Below are 21,381 nucleotides of genomic sequence, written 5' to 3' on the forward strand. Positions count from 1 at the left end.
CTGCCTATCTAACCTATACTGGGGGCAACTATACCGGCTACCTATACTGGAGGCACCTACCTGGCTAACCTATACTGGGGCACCTATGCCTGGCTACCTATACTATGCCTAGCTTCCTATACTGGGGGGACCTATGGCTGGCTACCTATACTGAGTGCAACTAGACCTGGCTAGCTTACACTGCGGACATGTATACCTGGCTTCGCGCGGGGGGGGGCAATTTTAACCCTCGCCCTGGGTGCATTTTAGCCTAGAAACTGCCCTGCATACTTGTATAATTTCTTCTCTTTCTATCTATGTTACTATCACTATGTTCCCTATATGCACCATGGGGCTGTCATGAAAAGTAATTTCGTTGTGTTACACAAAGACAATGACAATAAAGTGCTTGAATCTATAAACATGTTCAAAAATTAGCATGTTCATGCACTGCAGCCTATTATGGCAGGGCTGGCTTGCTTCCATTCTAGGGGTGCTCTGACAACCCCTGCAAATTTATAGCATGCTTATCTGCAATGGAAGTCCTGCTATTAAAGACTTTAGTGGTAGGACCATGGTTGACACAAAATGTTTGTAAGTACCCCATGGCTTAACCACTTTAGTACTAGCATATAAAACCCCCTGAAGGACCAGAGCAGTTTTGACGTTTTAGCTATTTCCCTATTCAATCAGCAATAACTTTACCACTACTTAAAGAGACACTGAAGCAAAAAAAAAATTATGATATAATGAATTGTTTGTGTAGTACAGCTAAGAAATAAGGGGCTTGACTCACAAAACGAAGCTAACCGTTAGCACACTGTGAAAAGTTGTTTGCGCAAAATTTAGCGTGACAATGGTTTTTGCGCGCAAAAATTCACGTTATCACGAATTTTTCACTTGTTAATGGTCGCATTCGCACGATAAATTTGCATTATCGCGCAAACAAGAATGTTAACGCGCAAGAAATTTGCGTTCACACGCGAACGAGAATTTTTCCGAACGAAAAACTTATTTTTTCCACGTGAAAACGCGCGAAAAGCCGTGCTAACAGTTCGCACCGTTTTGTGAATCAAGCCCAAAGTATTAGGAGCAGAGACATAAATTTAATATTTGTTTCCAGTACAGGAAGAGTTAAGACACTCCAGTTGTTATCTATGCAAATAGCCATTGAGCTTCATGACTTTGAAAGTCCCAGAGAGCTCTGACTTATCTCAACTGCATTGTGTTCAGGACAGGACAGGTCAAAAGTTCACTGCCTGTTCTGTAAAAACATTTAGGGCTCGTTTCCACTATCGCGAATCTGCATGCGTCCAACGCATGCAGATCCGCACATGTAATACAAGTGGATGGGCCTGTTTCCACTGTAGCGTTGTTGAGGTGCGTTTTTTTCAGCGTGAAAAAAACGCACAAAAGAGCCAACGATTTCGCCTGCGTCGGGAATCCGTGCAAATCGCCGCTAATGTATTTAATAGTAAAAACGCATGCGTTTGTTACATGCGTATTTACCCGCGATTTCGCGTGCGATTTCGCACCTTTTTCAATTTTATTTAGCCCTGGCAGTGTCATGGTTAATGTCATGGCAGGGTGCCATGCGAAATCGCATGCGAAATCGCGGGTAAAAACGCATGTGGAAACGCATCCGCATGCGTTTTTACAAGCGTCGGAATGCGGCCGAAATCGCGTCGCAACAGTGGGAACGAGCCCTTAGAATGCTGAGTAATGCATGAGTAACTGCAAATATTAGAGAATGATGCAATGTTATATAAAAAAAAAATAAAAAAAAAATATAAAAAAAAAAAAACCCTGTATAACTGAAAATAAAAATATGAGAATTTTTTTGTTTGCTACCAATGTTTTAGTAATTGCCCCTACTATACAACCAATTCATGATATCATAATTTTTTTTCCGCTTCCGTGTCTCTTTAAGACTACTAAGAGATACATATATAAGTTTTTTCAGAAAAAAAAGTAGTCTGTCTTGAAGAAGTTTTTTTCCCCCCAAGAATGATTTTAATTTAATGCTTTTTAAAGCAAGAAAAAAAAAAAAAAAAAAAAAGTAAAAAAGAAACTGGAAAAATACATAATTTCTTAGTTTTTACCCATTATAGCTTTAAAATAAAAAGTGCTACTGTACATGAAAAGCAGAAAATGTAATGGGCTAGTTTCCCTGTTTATCACAAAACTCAAATTATTTTCCTCTCACAATTTATGGTGATGATATTTGATTTTAAATAAAGGTGGGTGTGTGCTATAGTGTTACTTTTTCGACTCCTACTGAAAAAAATAATACAAGTATTTTTAATGGTAAAAATAAGAAAGGTTAACAGAAATGGTTAATAATTTTATTATGTAGAGGGGGTGGACTTAGAAGTGGGTGGGGGTTATGAGTGCAATGGGGGTGTGTGCGGCCGTCAAACACATGCGCAGTACAGCACGGCTTGGGACGACTAGAGAGAGAGAAACTGGGCCAGCTAGAGAAGGATAAGTGCATCCCGGGAGGACGGCGAGGGAGCCCATGGAGCTGAAGGAAGCCCCGGGTAAGTATAAATGCTTTTATGTGGGTACACTTGAATTCCCTGGTGATCCAGTGCATCCTTTTAACCCCCTGGTGGTCTAGTGGATGGTCCGTGCAGGAGTGTGACTAGAAATCACTGGGCCTCCTGCTAAACTTTGGATGGAGGGTACCCCATGGACACCCCCTCCTCCCCCCCCAAAAAAAAGAAACTGGAAAGGCAGGCCGGGTAGCCAGGTGTAGCCCCCCCCCCCCCCCCCCCCCCCCTGGTATAGGTAGCAAGGCATGGGTGCCCCTCTATATAGGTAGCCGGGATCCGACACTGGGGGCAGTGTAATGGTAGATGCTGTGCGGAGCGGGGGAGCGACAATCGCCGGGGAACAGAGGAGAGGTGAGTCCTAGTCCTCTTCTTCTGCAGGCTGCAGCTTCTTATGTGATAGTGATCACGTGATCAGGAATCAATCGCCATGGCTCCTGATCAGTGAGAGGAGATGTCAGCTGTCATATGACAGCTTAATCTCCCTGTCTGAGTGCGCACAATTGTGTCGGGAGCTCCCGGACCGCAGATAATGAAATCTACGCCCCGACAGAGATAACAGCGCCAAAACAGGTCGTAGATTTCAATCACTGCCCTCCGCAAGTGGCTAAACATGCTATTTTAATTTCAAGTGAGTAACAATACAGACAGGGATTGTTGCAGCCAGCTGGGGGTGACCTGAAGTTTTTGTTTATGTTTGTTACTTTTAACAGGAAGCTTTAAAAGCACTTATGAATCATTAAAATGTTGGCACTGCATTATCTAGTCTAGACCAAATAAGTATATTTAATGACAGGAATACCGGTACTTTACATAAGCAACATTATACTGTATTTGGTGAATATGAATATGAGTGCACATTCAATAAAAAATAAAAAAAATTGATTTAATGCAACTTAAATGTAAACAATAACATAAATTAATTAACTTACCAGTGATTTTGCAACTGCACGCGTTCAAAAGAGACTCAGAATAGAAGTTAATATCCACAAGGATGCAGAACATCTTTTGACTGTGAGCAACAGTAAACTTGTCAATCATTTGCAAAGCTTTCTTCTACAAGAAAACAGAATGCAATGGTTTTAGGCCAAATATTGCACTGTTCTATATCTAAAGTGTAATTATGGGGTTTGACCCACCAAATTCATCCGAATGCAGGCATCATTGGCTACAACTTCCCAATAGGTTTTGTTTTGCCTTCCACTAGATCTAACCTAACTTCATGGATGAGTCTTTTTTTCTGCCTGTATATCTATGCAGCTAAGGTGAATATGCATATACAGTAAATTAATGCCTATTGGTAAATAAATGTATTAGAAATGAATGCACAAATAACTCATATTAGCAAAATATTTATGACTACTGTATACTGTATATTCGAATATTAACTGAGGTTTTTTTTGACCAAAATGGCTTTTTATTTTAAATCTTAGTTTACATTTGCGAAAGGACATCAGTTGAGCAGAAGAGCTTGAGGGCCTGTTTCCACTAGCGCGAATCCGCATGCAGACAACGCATGCGGATTCGCATAGGCAATACAAGTGGATGGGACTGTTTCCACTTGTCAGTTTTCATTTGCGTTTTTGTGTGCAGGATTTTTCTGCACGGTAGACCCTGCAGAATTCGCCTGCGTGTGGAATGCAGGCGAATCGCACGCAATGTATTTAATAGGGAAATCGCATGCGTTTTCCCCATGCGTTTTTTGCCGCGAATTCGAAAGCGATTTCGCATAGGTACCCATGTTAATTCACACAGGCAGTGACAGGGTTAAAATCGCATCACCCTAACCTATGCGAAATCGCGGCAAAAAACGCATGCGGAATCGCACCCGCATGCGATTTGCCTGCGGTGATTGGCCGGCGATTCCGCAACGCAATAGTGGAAACGGGCCCTGAAGTAGATGTACCTCTCTCCAAAGACTCTTGAAAGCCAGATTCTAGACTGCAGCCAGGTAGCAGATCAAGGTGGGATCCTGGAGAAGAGCCAAAATGTCTACCAGCATATTACAAAAAACAAAATATTACAATCTTGTGTCTTTACTGATTAAGTTTTACACACTCCAGGAAAATGTGGTTCTAGGGTTACCCCAGATTGTCCAATTGCTTGTCCTTTACTCCTCCTGTGTCTTAGTTTGTACCTATTATGTATGTTTTATGAAGGCAATAATGCACTTTGCATAAAAGCAGTTGTAATAAAAACTTAGGCATTACTGGCCATTAAAGAGGAACTTGAAACAAAGATTTAACTTCATTCAGAAACTGATATCCCCTTTCCCACAAGAAATCCTTACCTTTTTTTGAAAAGATAATCAAGGAGGAATTTTATGGATGATATTGTGGTGAAACCCATCCCACAGTTTACTGTCTGTGAGCTCAATGCATTGTGGGAAGTAACGTTTTTTTCCAACTGCCAAGCAAGCAATATTTCCTTATGTGCATAGAACTCTCAGTAACAAACATTTTGGACAGATCACCTGGCAGAACAAAAGATGTCACCACCAGTGATACATTTCAGAATGTAAATCTGGGAAAGGAAAGATTTTATAATGGGTAAACACTGACTAAAATAATCTGAACATTAATATTGTAAAAAAAAAGCAAGTGCATTCATTATGTTATTTTGACTACAGTTCCTCTTTAAATGTTCTTGAGACAATTATCCTTCAGAACTTTCAAGGCAGCGTGACTTAGAAAGTGTACGGTACAGTGCACAGTAGTGGGCATTAGCTTGTGAAGTTATTTGACCCCGTCATTTACCTCAAGCTTTAATTTAAGATTAAGCGGTGCAGTTCTTCCAAGAGCTTTCATAATGATCAGAAATGGTGTCACGTCATTCACTTCTTCAATTTTGATATCCATCAGTAAACTAGGAGTGAAGAAATGTAGTTTTATTTTATGATGAGTGCTGCTTAAACACATTCTAACAATTCCCCATTGAACTCCTTTGCTAGTCACTAAGAGCATTCTTGCATTCAAAACAGAAGTCTTATTTGGACATTATCTTTTTCAGAGAGTAATGCTACGTACACACATGCGACAACGATCGTTCGTTGAGGACGACGAACGAACTTTTAATTGATGAAAGAACGACCTAAGTAAAGTTAGTTTTAAAAGGTGTGTAACGATCTGATCGTTAGAACGAACGTTACATCACGTAAAGCAACTATTGCGCCTGCGCATAAAAATGAGAAGTTTCACGGAGAAATTGGGAAATGCGCATGTCAAGCCTAGTACGAACGACCGTTTCCAACGATGTACTACTTTTGCAAACGATCGTCGTTGGTTAAAATCCGCCGAGACAGAACTTTCTTTTGTAGCGATTTGGCTCGTTCGTCGTTTGCCTTAATAGTCGGTAGTTCGTTTTTTGGAACGATCGTCGTTGGTAAAGATCGGGGAACGATCGTTACAAACGACTATAGTCGCATGTGTGTACGCACCTTAAGAGACAGGCTTGCTGTGATGCTTCCCCCTAACACATTGCTCCACAAAGAGAATACAGTTTTCAGGCTTACAAAGAAGTACAATTTCATTTGGAAAGTCATAGCCGGTTGCAAATTGAAATGGAACCATACTGTATATACCAGGGTTGCCAACCGTCCGTGAAAGTAGTCCGTACTACAGACAGGGAATTCCCCCTGTCCGTACTTGCCCGTACTTCTAAGAAGGCGTCCGTCTAAAATGTAAACAGCCGCGGTCTTGTGTGCGCATTTGCGCACCGCGGCTACAGGCAGCACGCCGGGCAGTTCAGTAAGCAGCCCCAGGCTTCTAGTTTCTTATTCCGTCCCGCCCGCCAATCAGCAGTGCTCTTTGTGGTGCTTCTGCCTCTCTCCAGCCAATGAGAGAGAGCCAGAGAGAAGCAGCCGAGAGAGCCCGCCCCCCCACACTCCTGTTCAGAGCAGTGCACCACGTGGGTCCAGGACTTCAGGAGGACTGATTCAATTTCACCCTCACTCTTCCTCAATTGCTCTTCCCCAGGCAGCAGCAGTAGGTAACCAGCAGCACCACTATACATTATAAAGAGTAGGGAAAACTAGCTCCTTGCCATATTGCAGATGGGTGGAGGAACGGACAGACAGCAGGAGAGGGGATAAAGCTCAGCTATGCACACTCACACAGTTGTTTACATTCACATCAGGAGCAGATGAGAGACAAGCAGTGCAGGTTAAGTGACAGGCTGTGTCTGAAGCAGCATGCTGTGTCTCTGGAACTGAACTTAAAGGGAACCTAAACTGAGAAGGATATGGATGTTTCCTTTTAAACAATACCAGTTGCTTGTCAGTCCTGCTGATCTATTTGCTGCAGTAGTATCTGGAACTCACACACTTGAAACAAGCATGCAGCTAATCCAGTCTGATTTCAGTCAGAGCACCTGATCTGCATGCTTGATGAGGGGCTGTGTCTAAAATTATTAGAGACACAGGATCAGCAGGGGAGTCAGGCAACTGGTATTATTTTGAAAGGAAAAATACATATCCTTTTCAGTTTAGGTTCCCTTTAAACAAAAGTGCAGAGCTGTGCAGTCACAATAATCTCTCCTGCTGTGTCTATCTCCACCCAGCTAGATGTGGCAAACAGTTACCCTCTATGTGCTGCAAAGGCTGGGATTTGAGTGTATCTGACAGAGTTGTGCTCCCCCTTCTACAATCACAACCATACTGTTAAAAATAATGGGACATGATTGAATACATCTGTCTTATGCTGGGGATACACGGTACGTTTCTGTACCGTGTATCGACCCGCTGATCTGGCCAGCTGATAATATTCAGCTGGTCCGATCATGCCGCTCGACCGCCGGGCGATCGATTCCCGTCGGCGGACAATGGCAGGGAATCGAGCGGCTGATAAGCACCGCCGGAGCTTCTCGCTAATCGCTAAAGCGCTAGTGCTTTGTTATCCTATGGCATTGTTCTCACTGCCACAATTGGCGCCGATCGCGGGCGTTTTGCGATTAGCACCAATCGCAAATGTGTTACTTGCAGCATTTTCTGGGCGATTCTGGAGTGATCGCGGCGGGGATCGATCCAACGGCTAATCGGCCGCCGGGTCGACCATGTATGCCCAGCATAAGTTTCTGCCCCATTCCAATGTAAAATCATCATCCCTACACAATATACTGTACGCCCTTAACCTAACACTTTACCATGTGTTTCTCACTTTTTCTCCAGGAGTATTCTCGCCTCTCTGTCCCATGTGCTATCATCTACCCCCCTTCTCTCCCTCTGCCCTTCATATAGACCTCTGCAGGGCAGCATCGTGTGTGGCAGACCACTGCAGGACAGCATTGTGTGTGACAGACCTCTGCAGGACAGCATCGTGTGTGGCAGACCTCTGCAGGGCAGCACTGTGTGTGGCAGACCTCTGCGGGGCAGCATCGTATGTGGCAGACCTCTGCAGGGCAGCATCGTGTGTGACAGACCACTGCAGGACAGCATTGTGTGTGGCAGACCTTTGCAGAGCAGCATTGTGTGTGGCAGAACTCTGCAGGGCAGCATTGTGTGTGGCAGACCTCTGCAGGGCAGCATTGTGTGTGGCAGGCTTCCTCAGGACAGCGTTGTGTGTCAGTTCAGTAGGACTGTTTCACATGAGCCTTATGCAGTAATCACCTGCTTCAGCTATGCTTCTCTCCTCCTGAAATTCAAAAGAAGTTTCCTAAAAAGCCTGCTACTGACTCCGTCCCCTGACTCCTCCCCCTGTCCGTCCAAACCTTGGGGTTTCTAGATTTTTTCATCATTTTGTCCAGGAAAAATAAGAAATTGGGTTGGCAACACTGGTATATACTTGAATATAAGCTGAATTTTTGGGACCAAAAAAAAAAAAAGTGTCTAAAAATTGGGGGTGTCGGCTTACAATTGAGTTAGATCGCAGGACATATAAAGTTCACACAAAGGAAATGTGCACTGTATCTATAATTACATCTCTCTAAACTCCCTGGCAGCTCTTCACTTGCTAGAGATCCAGGTTTCAGTGCCTTCTTGTATCTGCAGTTCTATACTTACCACTAGAGGTCAGCAGTGTACAGAACAGAAGATAGCTGCCAGGATACAAGACACTGATGCCAGGATCTCTAGCAAGTGAAGTTACACAAGAGATGGGAAGATGGCTGCCTGGAAGGAGAAGAGGTAATATACCTACACAAGCTCTCTGCTTTACACACACTGTGCATTGCATACATTCACTGTGCATCAAATACATACACTCTGCTGTACATACATACTGAACTTACATACACTCAAACACGAACAAACACAGAACATTTATATTACGCTTTTCTCCTGGCAGATTTAAAGCGCCAGAGCGGCAGCCACTAGGACACGCTCTATAGGCAGTAGCAGTGTTAGGGAGACTTGCCCAAGGTCTCCTAGGTGCTGGCTTACTGAACAGGCAGAGCCGAGATTCGAACCCAGGTTGCCTGTTTCAGAGGCGGAGCTCTTAACCATTACACTATCCAGCCACCACTCTGCTAAACATACATATATGGCCCATTCACACTTACGCAACTAATCTAATAGGAGCTTCCCGCTAATCGCTAAAGCACTAGTGCTTTGTTATCCTATGGCAGTGTTCTTACTGCCACAATTGCCGCCAATCGCGGGCGTTTTGCGATTAGCACCAATTGCAAATGTGTTACTTGCAGCATTTTGTGGACGATTCTGGAGCGATTGCGGTACAGTGCTTATAAAGCAATGACCATGATCGCTCTGGAATCGCGAAAGTGACCAGTGATTTTTACCACGCTAAAATCACTTGCGCAAAACGGAAGTGCAAATTGCTCCCGTTTTGCCTTTTTAGATGTGAACAGGGCCTTACTGGGCACCACATACTTACACTGGGCATCACACACATGCGCAGAGGGAGGCTAGAGGGAGACATTGAGGCTTTGGCTTAATTCTGGTCACTCATTATTTGGGAGGTCGGCTTTTACTCAAGACGGCACAAAGTAATTTTAATTACAAGAGGACTTGTGGGATGATCTCTGTTTGTAGCAATTTTTTATAACCGTATAGTTTCATTCAACTCCAAATCCATACATAAGAGCATTATGTACGAGATATATATATATATATATATATATCTTTCATTGTAACGCATGTTTTCCATTTCTTGCCCAGTTCACAATAGCAATGTAAAATTCTTACCGTAACCCATATTTCAATAAATCCACATTGCTGTCCCTTTGAAGCCTTTCTAAACTATTGGCCAGTATAGCAAGTTCTTCTTCATTGAACATAGTCAGACGCTCCTGAAAATAGAAATAATCCTTGAGAGATGGAAATACAAGGAAACAGTGTTTATCACTGACTACAAACCTACATTTTTAAAGCACACCTGAATTGAGAGGGATACGGAGGCTGACATATTTATATAATTTTAACCTCCTTGCCGGTTATCCCGAACTCAGTTCGGGGTAACCTGCGCAGGAGGATTTCTCAGGCCCCGCTGGGCCGATTTGAATAATTTTTTTTTTTTTTACAAGCAGCTAGCACTTTGCTAGCAGCTTGTAACTTCCGATCGCCGCCGCTACCCGCCGATCCGCCGCATCCACCGCGCCGAGTTGCTCCCCCCGCCCCAGACCCCTGCGCTGCCTGGCCAATCAGTGCCAGGCAGCGTTGAGGGGCGGATCGGGATTCCCTATGACGTCCCGACGTCCATGACGTCGGTGACGTCATCCCGCCCCGTCGCCATGGCGACCGGGGAAGCCCTGCAGGAAATCCCGTTCTGAACGGGATTTCCTGCTTACTCTGATCGCCGAAGGCGATCGGAGTGGGTGGGGGGATGCCGCCGCTCAGCGGCTATCATGTAGCGAGCCCTAGGCTCGCTACATGATTTTAAAAAAAAACTCCTGCGCTGCCTCCTTGCCAGAGGAATTGAACCGGCAAGGAGGTTAAACAATGCAGATTGCCTGGCTGTCCTACTGAGCCTCTGTCTCTAATACTCTTAGCCATAGACCCTGAAAATTCATGCAGATCAGGGATTTATGACTAAAGTGTGACTGTATTAGCTTGTTTCAGGTGTGAGTTAGACACTACTGCAGCCAAAAAGATCAGCAGTACTGCCAGGCAACTGGTATTGTTTAAAAGGAAATAAATATGACAGCCACCTCATGCCTCTCATTTCAGGTGTTCTTTAATGCAATATCAGCCAGGAAAAAATAAAAGAGAAAGGGAAAAACATACACCAAAACATTGCATCATATTGAACAATTGAAGAAAAAGGAAACAAACTGAACCTTACCAAATGTGAATACTGACTTTTTAGGCACTAGGTGTGCAATATAAATGTTCCTTTACACTATAATCTTGTTATAGTGAACTATGATACAGTAGAACTTTGGGTATAGTAAACTAAATATTCAGGTCCTGGCCAAGCGCCATTAAAAGTATATCTAAGTAACGCTTGGTATAGTAAACTTGGATATAATAGAATTTTGGTTACAGTGAACCTGTTTTTTGGCTCTGGAGTATTCTGTATCTTGCTATAGTGGAAAGTCGGAGAGCACCTGCATCAAACGTCAATCGGAGATCCATGAGCCGTGGTTGATGGGTGGGCCAGCAGCCACTTTTAGGCTGCTCACAATCTGCACTCTACACTGAGCCTATGGGTATTGCCGCAAAAGAACCGATGCATGGGCTTAAGACCACAAGCTGCATCCACTGGTGAGACCTATCCTTCCTATGTAAGCTGCTGCCTGATGGGTGGGCCGGCAGCCACTTGTAGCCTGCTCACATTCTGCATGCTACACTGAGCCTAAGTGGATTCCTGCAAAAGTACCGATGCATGGGCTAAAGACCACAAGCGGCATCCACTTGTGTGACCTATCCTTCCTATGTGAGCTGCTGTCTGATTACTGAGGGAATTGCCCATCACCAGTGACTTGCTTGTGCATGGCTGCAATGCTACAGGATCATTCAAGCTGCACAGAAATGTGGACAAAGGAGCACACTATCAGTACTGTATCTGCATTAACTGGCGAGACCTATTCTTCCTGTGCAAGCTGTTGCGTGATTATTGTATGCAAATCCCTGCATATTGAGCACAGAACATTTTAATCTGTGTAAAGGTGGCCATACATTTATAGATTTGCAACAGATTCGACCATCAGATAGATTTCTTTCAGATGCCTGTCAAGTAGAATCTATCTGATGTGTGCCACACACTAGGAACTGATTTAAATAGATTTCAGAATGAAATCTATTGGAAATCTATTGAAAATCGATCTAAATGCATTATTGGACCATTAGATCCAATGCAACTCTATGGGCCATCGATCTGCTGCCAGCAGCAGATCGACCTAGTATTTCCATCCTGTCAGATACAGCAAATCGATCAATTTACTGATTTTAAAGCCCCATCTACACGGAGGGACATAGTAGCGATCCGGCGGCTCGATTAGCCGCCGGATCGCCTCTTCCGCATGCCCGCCGCGTCCCCGCTCGCCGCGCGAGCGCCGCATTCGATTCCCCGCTCGTCCCCGCCGGCGCCGCTTATCTCCCGCACGATTCCCTGCCATTGTCCCCTCGCGGGGATCGAGCAGGGAATCGGCGGTACGGAGATCCGTCCTGTCAGATCTTATCAATCGATTGATAAGGAGCATCGCGGCCGCATCTACTCGTGTAGATGCGGCTGAAAGAATCAATTTCTGATTGAATGATCGCTGAAATCGACCAGTGTATAGGCCACTTTAGACACTGACTGCATGCTTGCTGAAATTTTGAAAAAAAAAAAAACATTCACTTGTAATGTAGATCAGAGCCACTTGCATCTCGGCTGCATTTTGAAGAGAGGCTTCATGATTGGCTCAAGTGTGAGCAAAAAGTTTTGCAGGACACGTGGAGGTATTGGAGATTCACAGGGAGCGAGTGGCTGACTCTATCCAGTTTCGACTGCAATTTTTAAGGAGCCCTGGGTAATCTACAGGCAATTTGTCCAGTCCGACTATGCAGCCCTAAGGTATACTTAAAGTGAACCTTAAGTGAGAAAAAAAAATTGAGTTTTACTCACCTGGGGCTTACCTCAGCCCCCTGCAGCTGATCGGTGCCCACGACGAGTCGCTCTGATGCTCCGGGTCCCGCTGGCGGCCACTTCCGGTTTCGCCGTCAGGACCCGTCAGGCTGGGGAACGCGGCTGATACTACGCGTTCCCAGCCAAAATAGCACCCCTATGCGGCCATATGTCCGCATACGGGTGCCTATGCGGACATATGGCCGCATAGGGGTGCTATTTTGGCTGGGAACGCGTAGTATCAGCCGCGTTCCCCAGCCTGACGGGTCCTGACGGCGAAACCGGAAGTGGCCGCCAGCGGGACCCGGAGCATCAGAGCGACTCGTCGTGGGCACCGATCAGCTGCAGGGGGCTGAGGTAAGCCCCAGGTGAGTAAAACTCAATTTTTTTTTCTCACTTAAGGTTCACTTTAAGCTTGTACTACACCTTCAATGGAAGGACAGAGTTGGTCCTTTGCAGCAGAGAATGTACCAGGTCATTCTGGGCCATTTCTAGGACAATTTTGGATATACCGTATTTTTCGGACTATAAGATGCTCCGGGGACCATAAGACGCACCTAGGTTTAGAGGTCAAAAATCAGGGGGGAAAAAAATATACTAAACCTGGTGGTCTATGGTGCAGGGGCATCTTATGGACCTTTTTCCCCAAAACTGTAAAAATAGGAAAGCTGAGAACTCCGTAGCTGTTCAGTAGATGGGCTCCAGCAGAGTCTATAACAGAGTTATGGACAGGTAGGCAACTACATGTGTGGCACAGCTGACCCAAAATGACCCCCAAGTCCAAAGTCCACATAGCAACACCATCACCTTGTGTAGAAGTATGTGAGCTTCCTAGGTACACCCTCCTGTGTTTTTGTGTGAGTCATGTCATGTTTCTTTGCTGCCACTCACTTTTGCTGTCCATGTGTGGCCTAGTTAGGTGCTAGGAGCCCGGAGATACATTTTTGCCTGTGGCCGAGTTGCAGGGGGAGTCTGGAGTTGCACCTCTGATTTACATTAGGAGAGGCAGTCGAGTGAAGTAGGGGACACACTCGGGCTGCAGCAGCCTACCTTTAATTCTCTGTGGGTGGTCTGCTAGCCGCGGGGAGTGGCGGAGCCGATGTTGCGTCCAGCCCTCTGGTTGCCCTCCGATTACCGCGATCTTTGAGTTCGCCGCTGAACTCAGGGGACTGGGTGCGGGTCATCTCCTCTCCCTTCAGCACTATTTTGGAGGCGAGTTCGGGTCCTAGAGCCACGGGCGAGCAGAGCTGTGCAGAGACACTCAGGTGCCATAGCGCTCTACAACCTATCCACACCAAGCTGATTTTTAGAGCAGGAGGCAGAGAGCAGTGTGCACGGAGGGCTTTGAGCGAGTCTGCATAGAGAAGGTTCAGTAGTAGCTTAATTGTCATCTGCTGACATGCCGGGTGAAGGGAGATAGGTGAATCGCTAAGTAAGCAGCATGCACAGCGGGATGTAAGCGAGTTTGCAGGGAGAAGATACGGTGGCTTTTAATTGTCTGCCAGCTGCCTCTCTAAAGCTGACATAACGGGTGCACAGACAGCTGAGCGGCAAATGTAGCAACTTGCAAGCAGTGTGCACACACGCTGCTACATTCGCCGCTCAGTGCTGCTTAATTAGCGGCTCACCTATCTCCCTTCACCCGGCATATCAGCAGATGACAATTAAAAGCCGCTGCTGAACCTTCTCTATGCAGACTCGCTCACAGCCCTCCATGCACACTGCTACATCTCACTTCACTGGACATGTCTATCAAGCAGTGGGCAGACAATTAAGTGCAGCTGAATCTTCTCCCTGCAGTGCAAACATTAGATTAGCCAGCTCATCTTTCTCCCTTCACGGGCATAAGTAGGCAGCGGGCAAACAATTAAGCTGCTAAAGATCTTCTACCCGCAGACGGAGTTCACAGCCTCTCCGTCTCCAATATGCTAAGCCGGAAAGTTGCCATGGGAGACGGTGGCACCAGGCAAAATTTGTAGCATTCAGACTATAAAACCAATTTGGGGGGAGAAAAAGTGTGTCTTATAGTCCAAAAATATGGTAGTTAACCACTTTTCCTGGTCTCTTTGGGGTTTCCTATAATGAGATTATTCTGTATATATAGTAAACTACTTGGCCCCATTCCTTGGGGTTTACTATGAAGGTATTCTACTGTATTAGTACAAAATCTGTTTGGCTCACACGTGCCATATTCTTCAATAATTTAACGTGAACCTGAAGAGAAAAAAAGTTCCCCTAGTGGGAATTTCACTCAGGAGGGGGAAATCACTGAATCCAAAGGGGGTTCCCCATCATCCTCAGCAGAGGCGAGCCAGCAATGGGACCTCCAAAAGTCCGCTTGCCGCCATTGCACGCAGGTACACTAGCGACTTTCCCCTCAGCTCCAGCAGAAAAAGCTGAACCCCATCGAGTCCACTCTATGGTGCAAGCTGTCTGCGAAGGAGAGCAGACTCTATAGTGCTGGCTGAGGAGGACGGGGGAAGCCTAGTCAGGATCCAGGGGTCTACCCCTCCCGAACTAAGTGTCAGGTTCTTCTTCTTCTTCTTCTTCTTTTTTTTTTTTAAGTTACAATTCCTCTTTAAGATTGTTTTAGTTCCCACTTGTGTACAAAACATACCTAATATCACTTAACCATTACAGGTTTACTAAAGATAGGTCTTGACTATCTAACATGCTTAGCTTTTATGTAGTGGTGAATGCAAATATACAGGATCTTCTCAAAAAATTAGCATATTGTGATAAAGTTCATTATTTTCTGTAATGTACTGATAAACATTAGACTTTCATATATTTTAGATTCAAATACACACAACTGAAGTAGTTCAAGCCTTTTATTGTTTTAATATTGATGAGTTTGGCATACAGCTCATGAAAACCCAAAATTCCTATCTCAAAAAATTAGCATATTTCATCCGACCAATAAAAGAAAAGTGTTTTTAAAACAAAAAAAGTCAACCTTCAAATCATTATGTTCAGTTATGCACTCAATACTTGGTCGGGAATCCTTTTGCAGAAATCACTGCTTCAATGTGGCGTGGCATGAAGGCAATCAGCCTGTGGCACTGATCAGGTGTTATGGAGAACCAGGATGCTTCAATAGCGGCCTTAAGCTCATCCAGAGTGTTGGGTCTTGCGTCTCTCAACTTTCTCTTCACAATATCCCACAGATCCTCTATGGGGTTCAGGTCAGGAGAGTTGGCAGGCCAATTGAGCACAGTAATACCATGGTCAGTAAACCATTTACCAGTGGTTTTGGCACTGTGAGCAGGTGCCAGGTCGTGCTGAAAAATGAAATCTTCATCTCCATAAAGCTTTTCAGCAGATGGAAGCATGAACCCACTTTTGACCCAGAAACAGCGGCATAAGCGCCTGACCTGGGCTACAGAGAAGCAGCACTAGACTGTTGCTCAGTGGTCCAAAGTGAATGAAAGCAACTTTTACAAGTCATTCGGAAATCAAGGTGCCAGAGTCTGGAGGAAGACTGGGGACTCGGGGAGAGGGAAATGCCAACATGCCTGAATTCGAGTGTCAAGTACCCACAGTCAGTGATGGTCTGGGGTGCCATGTCAGCTGCTGGTGTTGGTCCACTGTGTTTTATCAAGGGCAGGGTCAATGCAGCTAGCTATCAGGAGATTTTAGAGCACTTCATGCTTCCATCTGCTGAAAAGCTTTATGGAGATGAAGATTTCATTTTTCAGCACAACCTGGCACCTGCTCACAGTGCCAAAACCACTGGTAAATGGTTTACTGACCATGGTATTACTGTGCTCAATTGGCCTGCCAACTCTCCTGACCTGAACCCCATAGAGAATCTGTGGGATATTGTGAAGAGAAAGTTGAGAGACGCAAGACCCAACACTCTGGATGAGCTTAAGGCCGCTATTGAAGCATCCTGGGCCTCCATACCACCTGAGCAGTGCCACAGGCTGATTGCCTCCATGCCACGTCGCATTGAAGCAGTCATTTCTGCAAAAGGATTCCCGACCAAGTATTGAGTGCATAACTGAACATAATTATTTGAAGGTTGACTTTTTTTGTTTTAAAAACACTTTTCTTTGGGGGGGCGTGACCGGAAGCTGAGATGTGAGGACGCTTTCCCGGAGAGCTCCCGTGCAGGACACCCAAAATCCTTGAAATACTGCTCTGAACACCCCTTCTGCCTGGAAAAACACATCAGACTCGTATTCTGCTCGACGTACTGAACAATCTGACACCAGGATGTCCCGGATACGTAACACCGAGGCCGCTTCCAAGCTTCAAAAGTTTAAGCACGGCCAGGAGGAAGAGGACTCCTCGTACGAGGAGCCGCCCACGCCCTCTCTCCAGCAAATAATGGAGGCCATCACTAGCTGCCAAAAGACCCTCTCTAACATAAACACTAAACTAGAGGAGGTAAGGACCGATGTGTCACTTCTACGACAAGATATGCATACCCTCCGTTCCCGTGTGACAGATACCGAGGACCGCATAGGGAAGCTGGAAGACGAGGTAAAGCCCATTCCCGCCACTATTCGCACCATGAAGCAAGACGCTAAGACGGTGTGCAATAGACAGGAGGACCTTGAAAATCGTAACCGCCGCTCAAACATACGCATAGTTGGGTTACCGGAGAGGGTGGAGGGGACGGCTCCGGAGGACTTCACTGAAAAACTTCTAATAGATACCTTTGGGCGGGACTGCTTCTCAGCGGTCTTCGTTGTGGAGCGGGCACACCGAATTTCTCCAAGAGTACCGGCCCCCGGCCTACCACCGCGTACCTTCATATTCAAAGTACTGAATTACCGGGACCGGGATGCTATTCTAAAGGCAGCAAGAGCGAAAGGTGATATTGCATACCAAAATACCAGAATCTCCTTCTACCCGGATTATTCTACTGAGGTGCAGAAGCAACGTGCGCAGTTTGCTTCAGTGAAGCGTTCCTTGAGAGATGCCTCCATTACATACGCCATGTTATTTCCTGCCAAGCTGCGTATAGAAGCAGATGGGAAAACGCACTTCTTTGAGCACCCCAAAGATGTCACCAAATGGCTGGAAGCACAATCTAATGCCCGCTGCTCTCCTTCCAGAGAAGAAGATTGACGCAGCCTCTATGATTGAACACTAACTGTGAGTTAAAATAGAGCCTCTGCATTCGAAAGGCCCGTTAGGCCGTGTCACTATCTTAGGCCCTCAATGAGTACATGGAGGTCCCCTTCCTTTTCACCACCCACCCACAGAGCCCTTGGGATATTGTTTATTCTCCTACTTATACAGGCTCTTGTTCATAAGTTACACTTTTGGATCACTACGTTCTCGAACTGTCTCTGTAGACGGACCATCCGACCCCTTAAGACATTGTGCAGTAATGCGAGGTTCCTACGGATCCGCATATCCTACCACTCAAGTACATCACGTCGGAGTTGAATATTTCCGAGACGCATAAATGGGGATAAATACAAGCTGCGTCACTTGCATACTATCCAACTTAACCCCGTTATATTATGTCGCATGTCCTTCCCTCGGGCCGACGCTACAGGACCATCCGCCCAAGGACTAACAGGCGCAGAGACACCTTTTTTCCCCAAGCAGCCCTCCTGCTGAACTCCTGCCTCTCATCGGTAGGCTAGCTGCATTCAGGTCAGATTAGCCCGGCCGAGGCACACTGAGCCCGGGCCAGTAAATAACCCAGCTGTCACCCTGGTGCACTCCTGGGTAGAACTCTACTCTAAGGGCTAAATGAAGCTTTTTATCCCTTGAACAGCACAATATCCAAACCCAGAGGACTTCTGATCATGAGCGAACTGCATATTGTACTGTGTTACTTGCCTGTCTTGCTTATCTTGCTTTTATCATTGTTATTGTCTTATGCCTGTCTTGCTGTATTATAGTTATTGTCTGTGCCAATCTTCTGTCTTGCTCTGTTGCTACTGCCATGTGAACCACAACCAATTCCGGGTATGACCTTGGTCGCACTTGGCGAAATAAAGATTCTGATTCTGATTCTGATCGCGGGTGGGATACAGGGGTCTCGGGGAGGGAAAAGATTGCGACCACCGGTACATTGTGAACACCACCCTGGTTACTAAGCTATATTAATATCAATGTCTTTAATATTTTTAGCAATGTGATGAGTAACTACAATGTTGCCTTGCCATACATGTTGCACTATTCTTTTCCCCATGTTGCCTATCCTCTGTCTCCCCTTTATGTTCCCTATCCAATCGTCTACACCGCAGAGGACTTAAATCCTCTTGCCGTCACTGGACCCCTTCCCCCTCCTCCCTATATGTGTCAATCTGGTTCCTACGTTGGCATTAATGTTATCCAGGTTTAAAATGTAGATATGCAGTGATAATAATTAATGTACTACACCATGTGTCCTGCTCCAGTAGAGCTGTGCCATTGCACTCTTTAATACCTTGCCTTACTGGCTTGCTAATGCAGACAGGAGATGCAACTGTCGCACCTCGACCGGTTCCCCAGCAGGTGTATGTAGGTGTGCCTTTACACCTGTACCTCTTTGTATATTGGTTTGGTTTGGGTTTAGGGTTTAAGCTCAACCTAGTTTTATGGTTGAGCAGGGTGGGAAACTTTTGGGCTAAACTGTGTTGGAATGTAATCAGTCGGGGCAAGATTTATGGGTATTGGAAACTCTGTAACTTATATGTGCTATCATGGTCGCAATGGGATATGTTACTACTAGAGCTCTTAACAGACGAAAATGCAGTCACTTAGCGTAATTAATTGGAATGTACGTGGCCTTAATGATAAAATCAAAAGAAATGTTGTGTTACAATACTTAAAGGGGTATAAACCAGATATAATTACCCTTACAGAAACCCACCTTACAGGCTCTAAATTACTGGCTCTGCGCCGAGGTTGGATTGGTTGGTCCTTTCATGCCTCATATTCACAATATTCTCGTGGGGTGTCAATTCTTATTGGGAGACATTTATTATTTAGGGCGCTGGAAGTAGTGACAGATCCCATGGGCCGGTATATATTCATGCATTGTACCATAGCTAGTGAACCTATTCTACTGCTGGCAATATATATTCCTCCGCCTTTTAGCTCACAGGTATTGAAAGAAGGTCTCAAATTTATGCTTAAACATTCAGGAGTCTCTGCACTATGGATGGGAGACTTTAACAACATCTGTAATGCAGCTCTTGATAGATCTCCCCCGCAGGTAAATAAACAGACTCAATTTTCTCTTTTCCTAAAAGAAATGGATCTAACTGACATCTGGCGGATTAAATACCCACAATCCCCTGGATACACTTGTGAATCCAGTACTTATACTTCCTTTTCTCGTTTAGACATGTTCTTACTTACCAGATACCTTCTCCCCCTGGTGATTGATATTTCCATTCTGCCGCGCCTGGTGTCGGATCACTCCCCTTTATGCCTTAAACTGCAGTGGGGTGTCTCTCCCCCATTTAAATTCTGGAAATTTAATCCTTTTTGGCTTGAACTTCTGCCAAATGATAATCCACTTGCAAAACAAACCATAGAATTCTTTTTTATCCACAGAGACGAAGAAAACCAAACCCTGGTATGGGACACCTTCAAGGCATTTTTGAGGGGTGCTCTGATACAGGCAGTAGCTAGATGTAAAGGAGACACCAAAACTAGACTAAACACTCTGGCCCTACAGGTTACTCAAGCAGAAACCCTATACCACAAAGATAACTCCCCCTCAAATAAACAGATATGGCAAACCGCCCAGAGGGCTCATAAGGAATTAGTGGAACTAGCCTTAAGTAAAATCTTTTTCAACAAGCAAATGGTATACGAGCAAGGCGAAAAGGCAGGTACATTACTAGCTAAAATAGCCAAGACCCACTCCTCTCCACCGGTTATCCCTCAAATTGCTTCCTGCCAGGGTACACTGGTCAACACCCCCCAAGAGGTAAACTCCACGTTTGCAGATTACTATCAACACTTATATACTAGTCGAACCATAGCTTCACAGTCGGACTCTGAAATTTATTTGGCCGAAATTACTCTCCCTAGACTCTCAGAGACACAGCGCTCGCAACTGGACCTGCCCATCACTCTAGATGAAATTGAATCCGCCATCGCTAGCTTCCCCTCAAAAAAGGCTCCAGGACTTGATGGCATCCCCTTAGACCTGTATAAAAAATACTCAGATATTTTGGCCCAGCCCTTACTGGAAGTTTTTACCGAGGCCTTTGAGAAGCAGTCTTCCCACATCTATGAATGAGGCCTTAATAGTTGTGTTACCTAAGCCTGGCAAGGACCCGCTTCAATGTGACTCCTACAGACCGATCTCGCTTCTACCCACAGATGTTAAGATTCTAGCAAAAGTACTCGCCATAAGACTAAACGAGGTAATTCTAACCCTTGTACATGAAGACCAAACTGGCTTCATGCCAGGGAAAAACACGGCAATTAATATCAGGCGACTATTCACAAACATACAAGCCAACCATATAAATAAAGGGACACGAGTCATTGCCTCATTAGACATGGCCAAAGCCTTCGATACGGTTGAATGGCCATTCCTGTCGGCGGTCCTTGCCAGGTTTGGTATTGGGGAAAACTTCCAGAGATGGGTTCGTATTCTGTATTCAAATCCCTCGGCCAGAGTTAGCACCAACGGTTGGATCTCTAAGTCTTTCCCTCTGGGTAGGGGTACGAGGCAGGGATGCCCCCTATCTCCACTATTGTATGCTCTGGTGGCGGAACCTTTGGCCTGCCGCATTCGGGCTTCACCTGATATTGTAGGATTCAAGACTAAATCTACTGAAGATAAAATTAGTATGTATGCGGATGATACCATCTTATATCTGGCTGATGGGGCCTCATCCCTGTCTCGTGCCCTTGAAATTATAGAGGAATCAAGCTAT

At 45.3% G+C, this 21,381-nt stretch overlaps 1 protein-coding gene across 2 annotated transcripts in view; it reads right to left on the reverse strand.

Moving 5' to 3' along the window:
* Nucleotides 1-21,381, reverse strand: part of FASTKD2 (FAST kinase domains 2) — a 97,063-nt gene that overhangs the window by 46,894 nt on the left and 28,788 nt on the right. For both annotated transcript variants that reach the window (XM_068244978.1, XM_068244977.1), the window contains exons 3-5: nt 9,667-9,770; nt 5,288-5,396; nt 3,464-3,587 (exon numbers count right to left, since the gene is read on the reverse strand). In XM_068244978.1, the coding sequence (XP_068101079.1) occupies nt 3,464-3,587; nt 5,288-5,396; nt 9,667-9,770 (337 nt within the window). The remainder of the gene's footprint in view (nt 1-3,463; nt 3,588-5,287; nt 5,397-9,666; nt 9,771-21,381) is intronic.

This window comes from Hyperolius riggenbachi, chromosome 7, assembly GCF_040937935.1.
Source record: "Hyperolius riggenbachi isolate aHypRig1 chromosome 7, aHypRig1.pri, whole genome shotgun sequence".
Lineage (NCBI taxonomy): Eukaryota > Metazoa > Chordata > Amphibia > Anura > Hyperoliidae > Hyperolius > Hyperolius riggenbachi.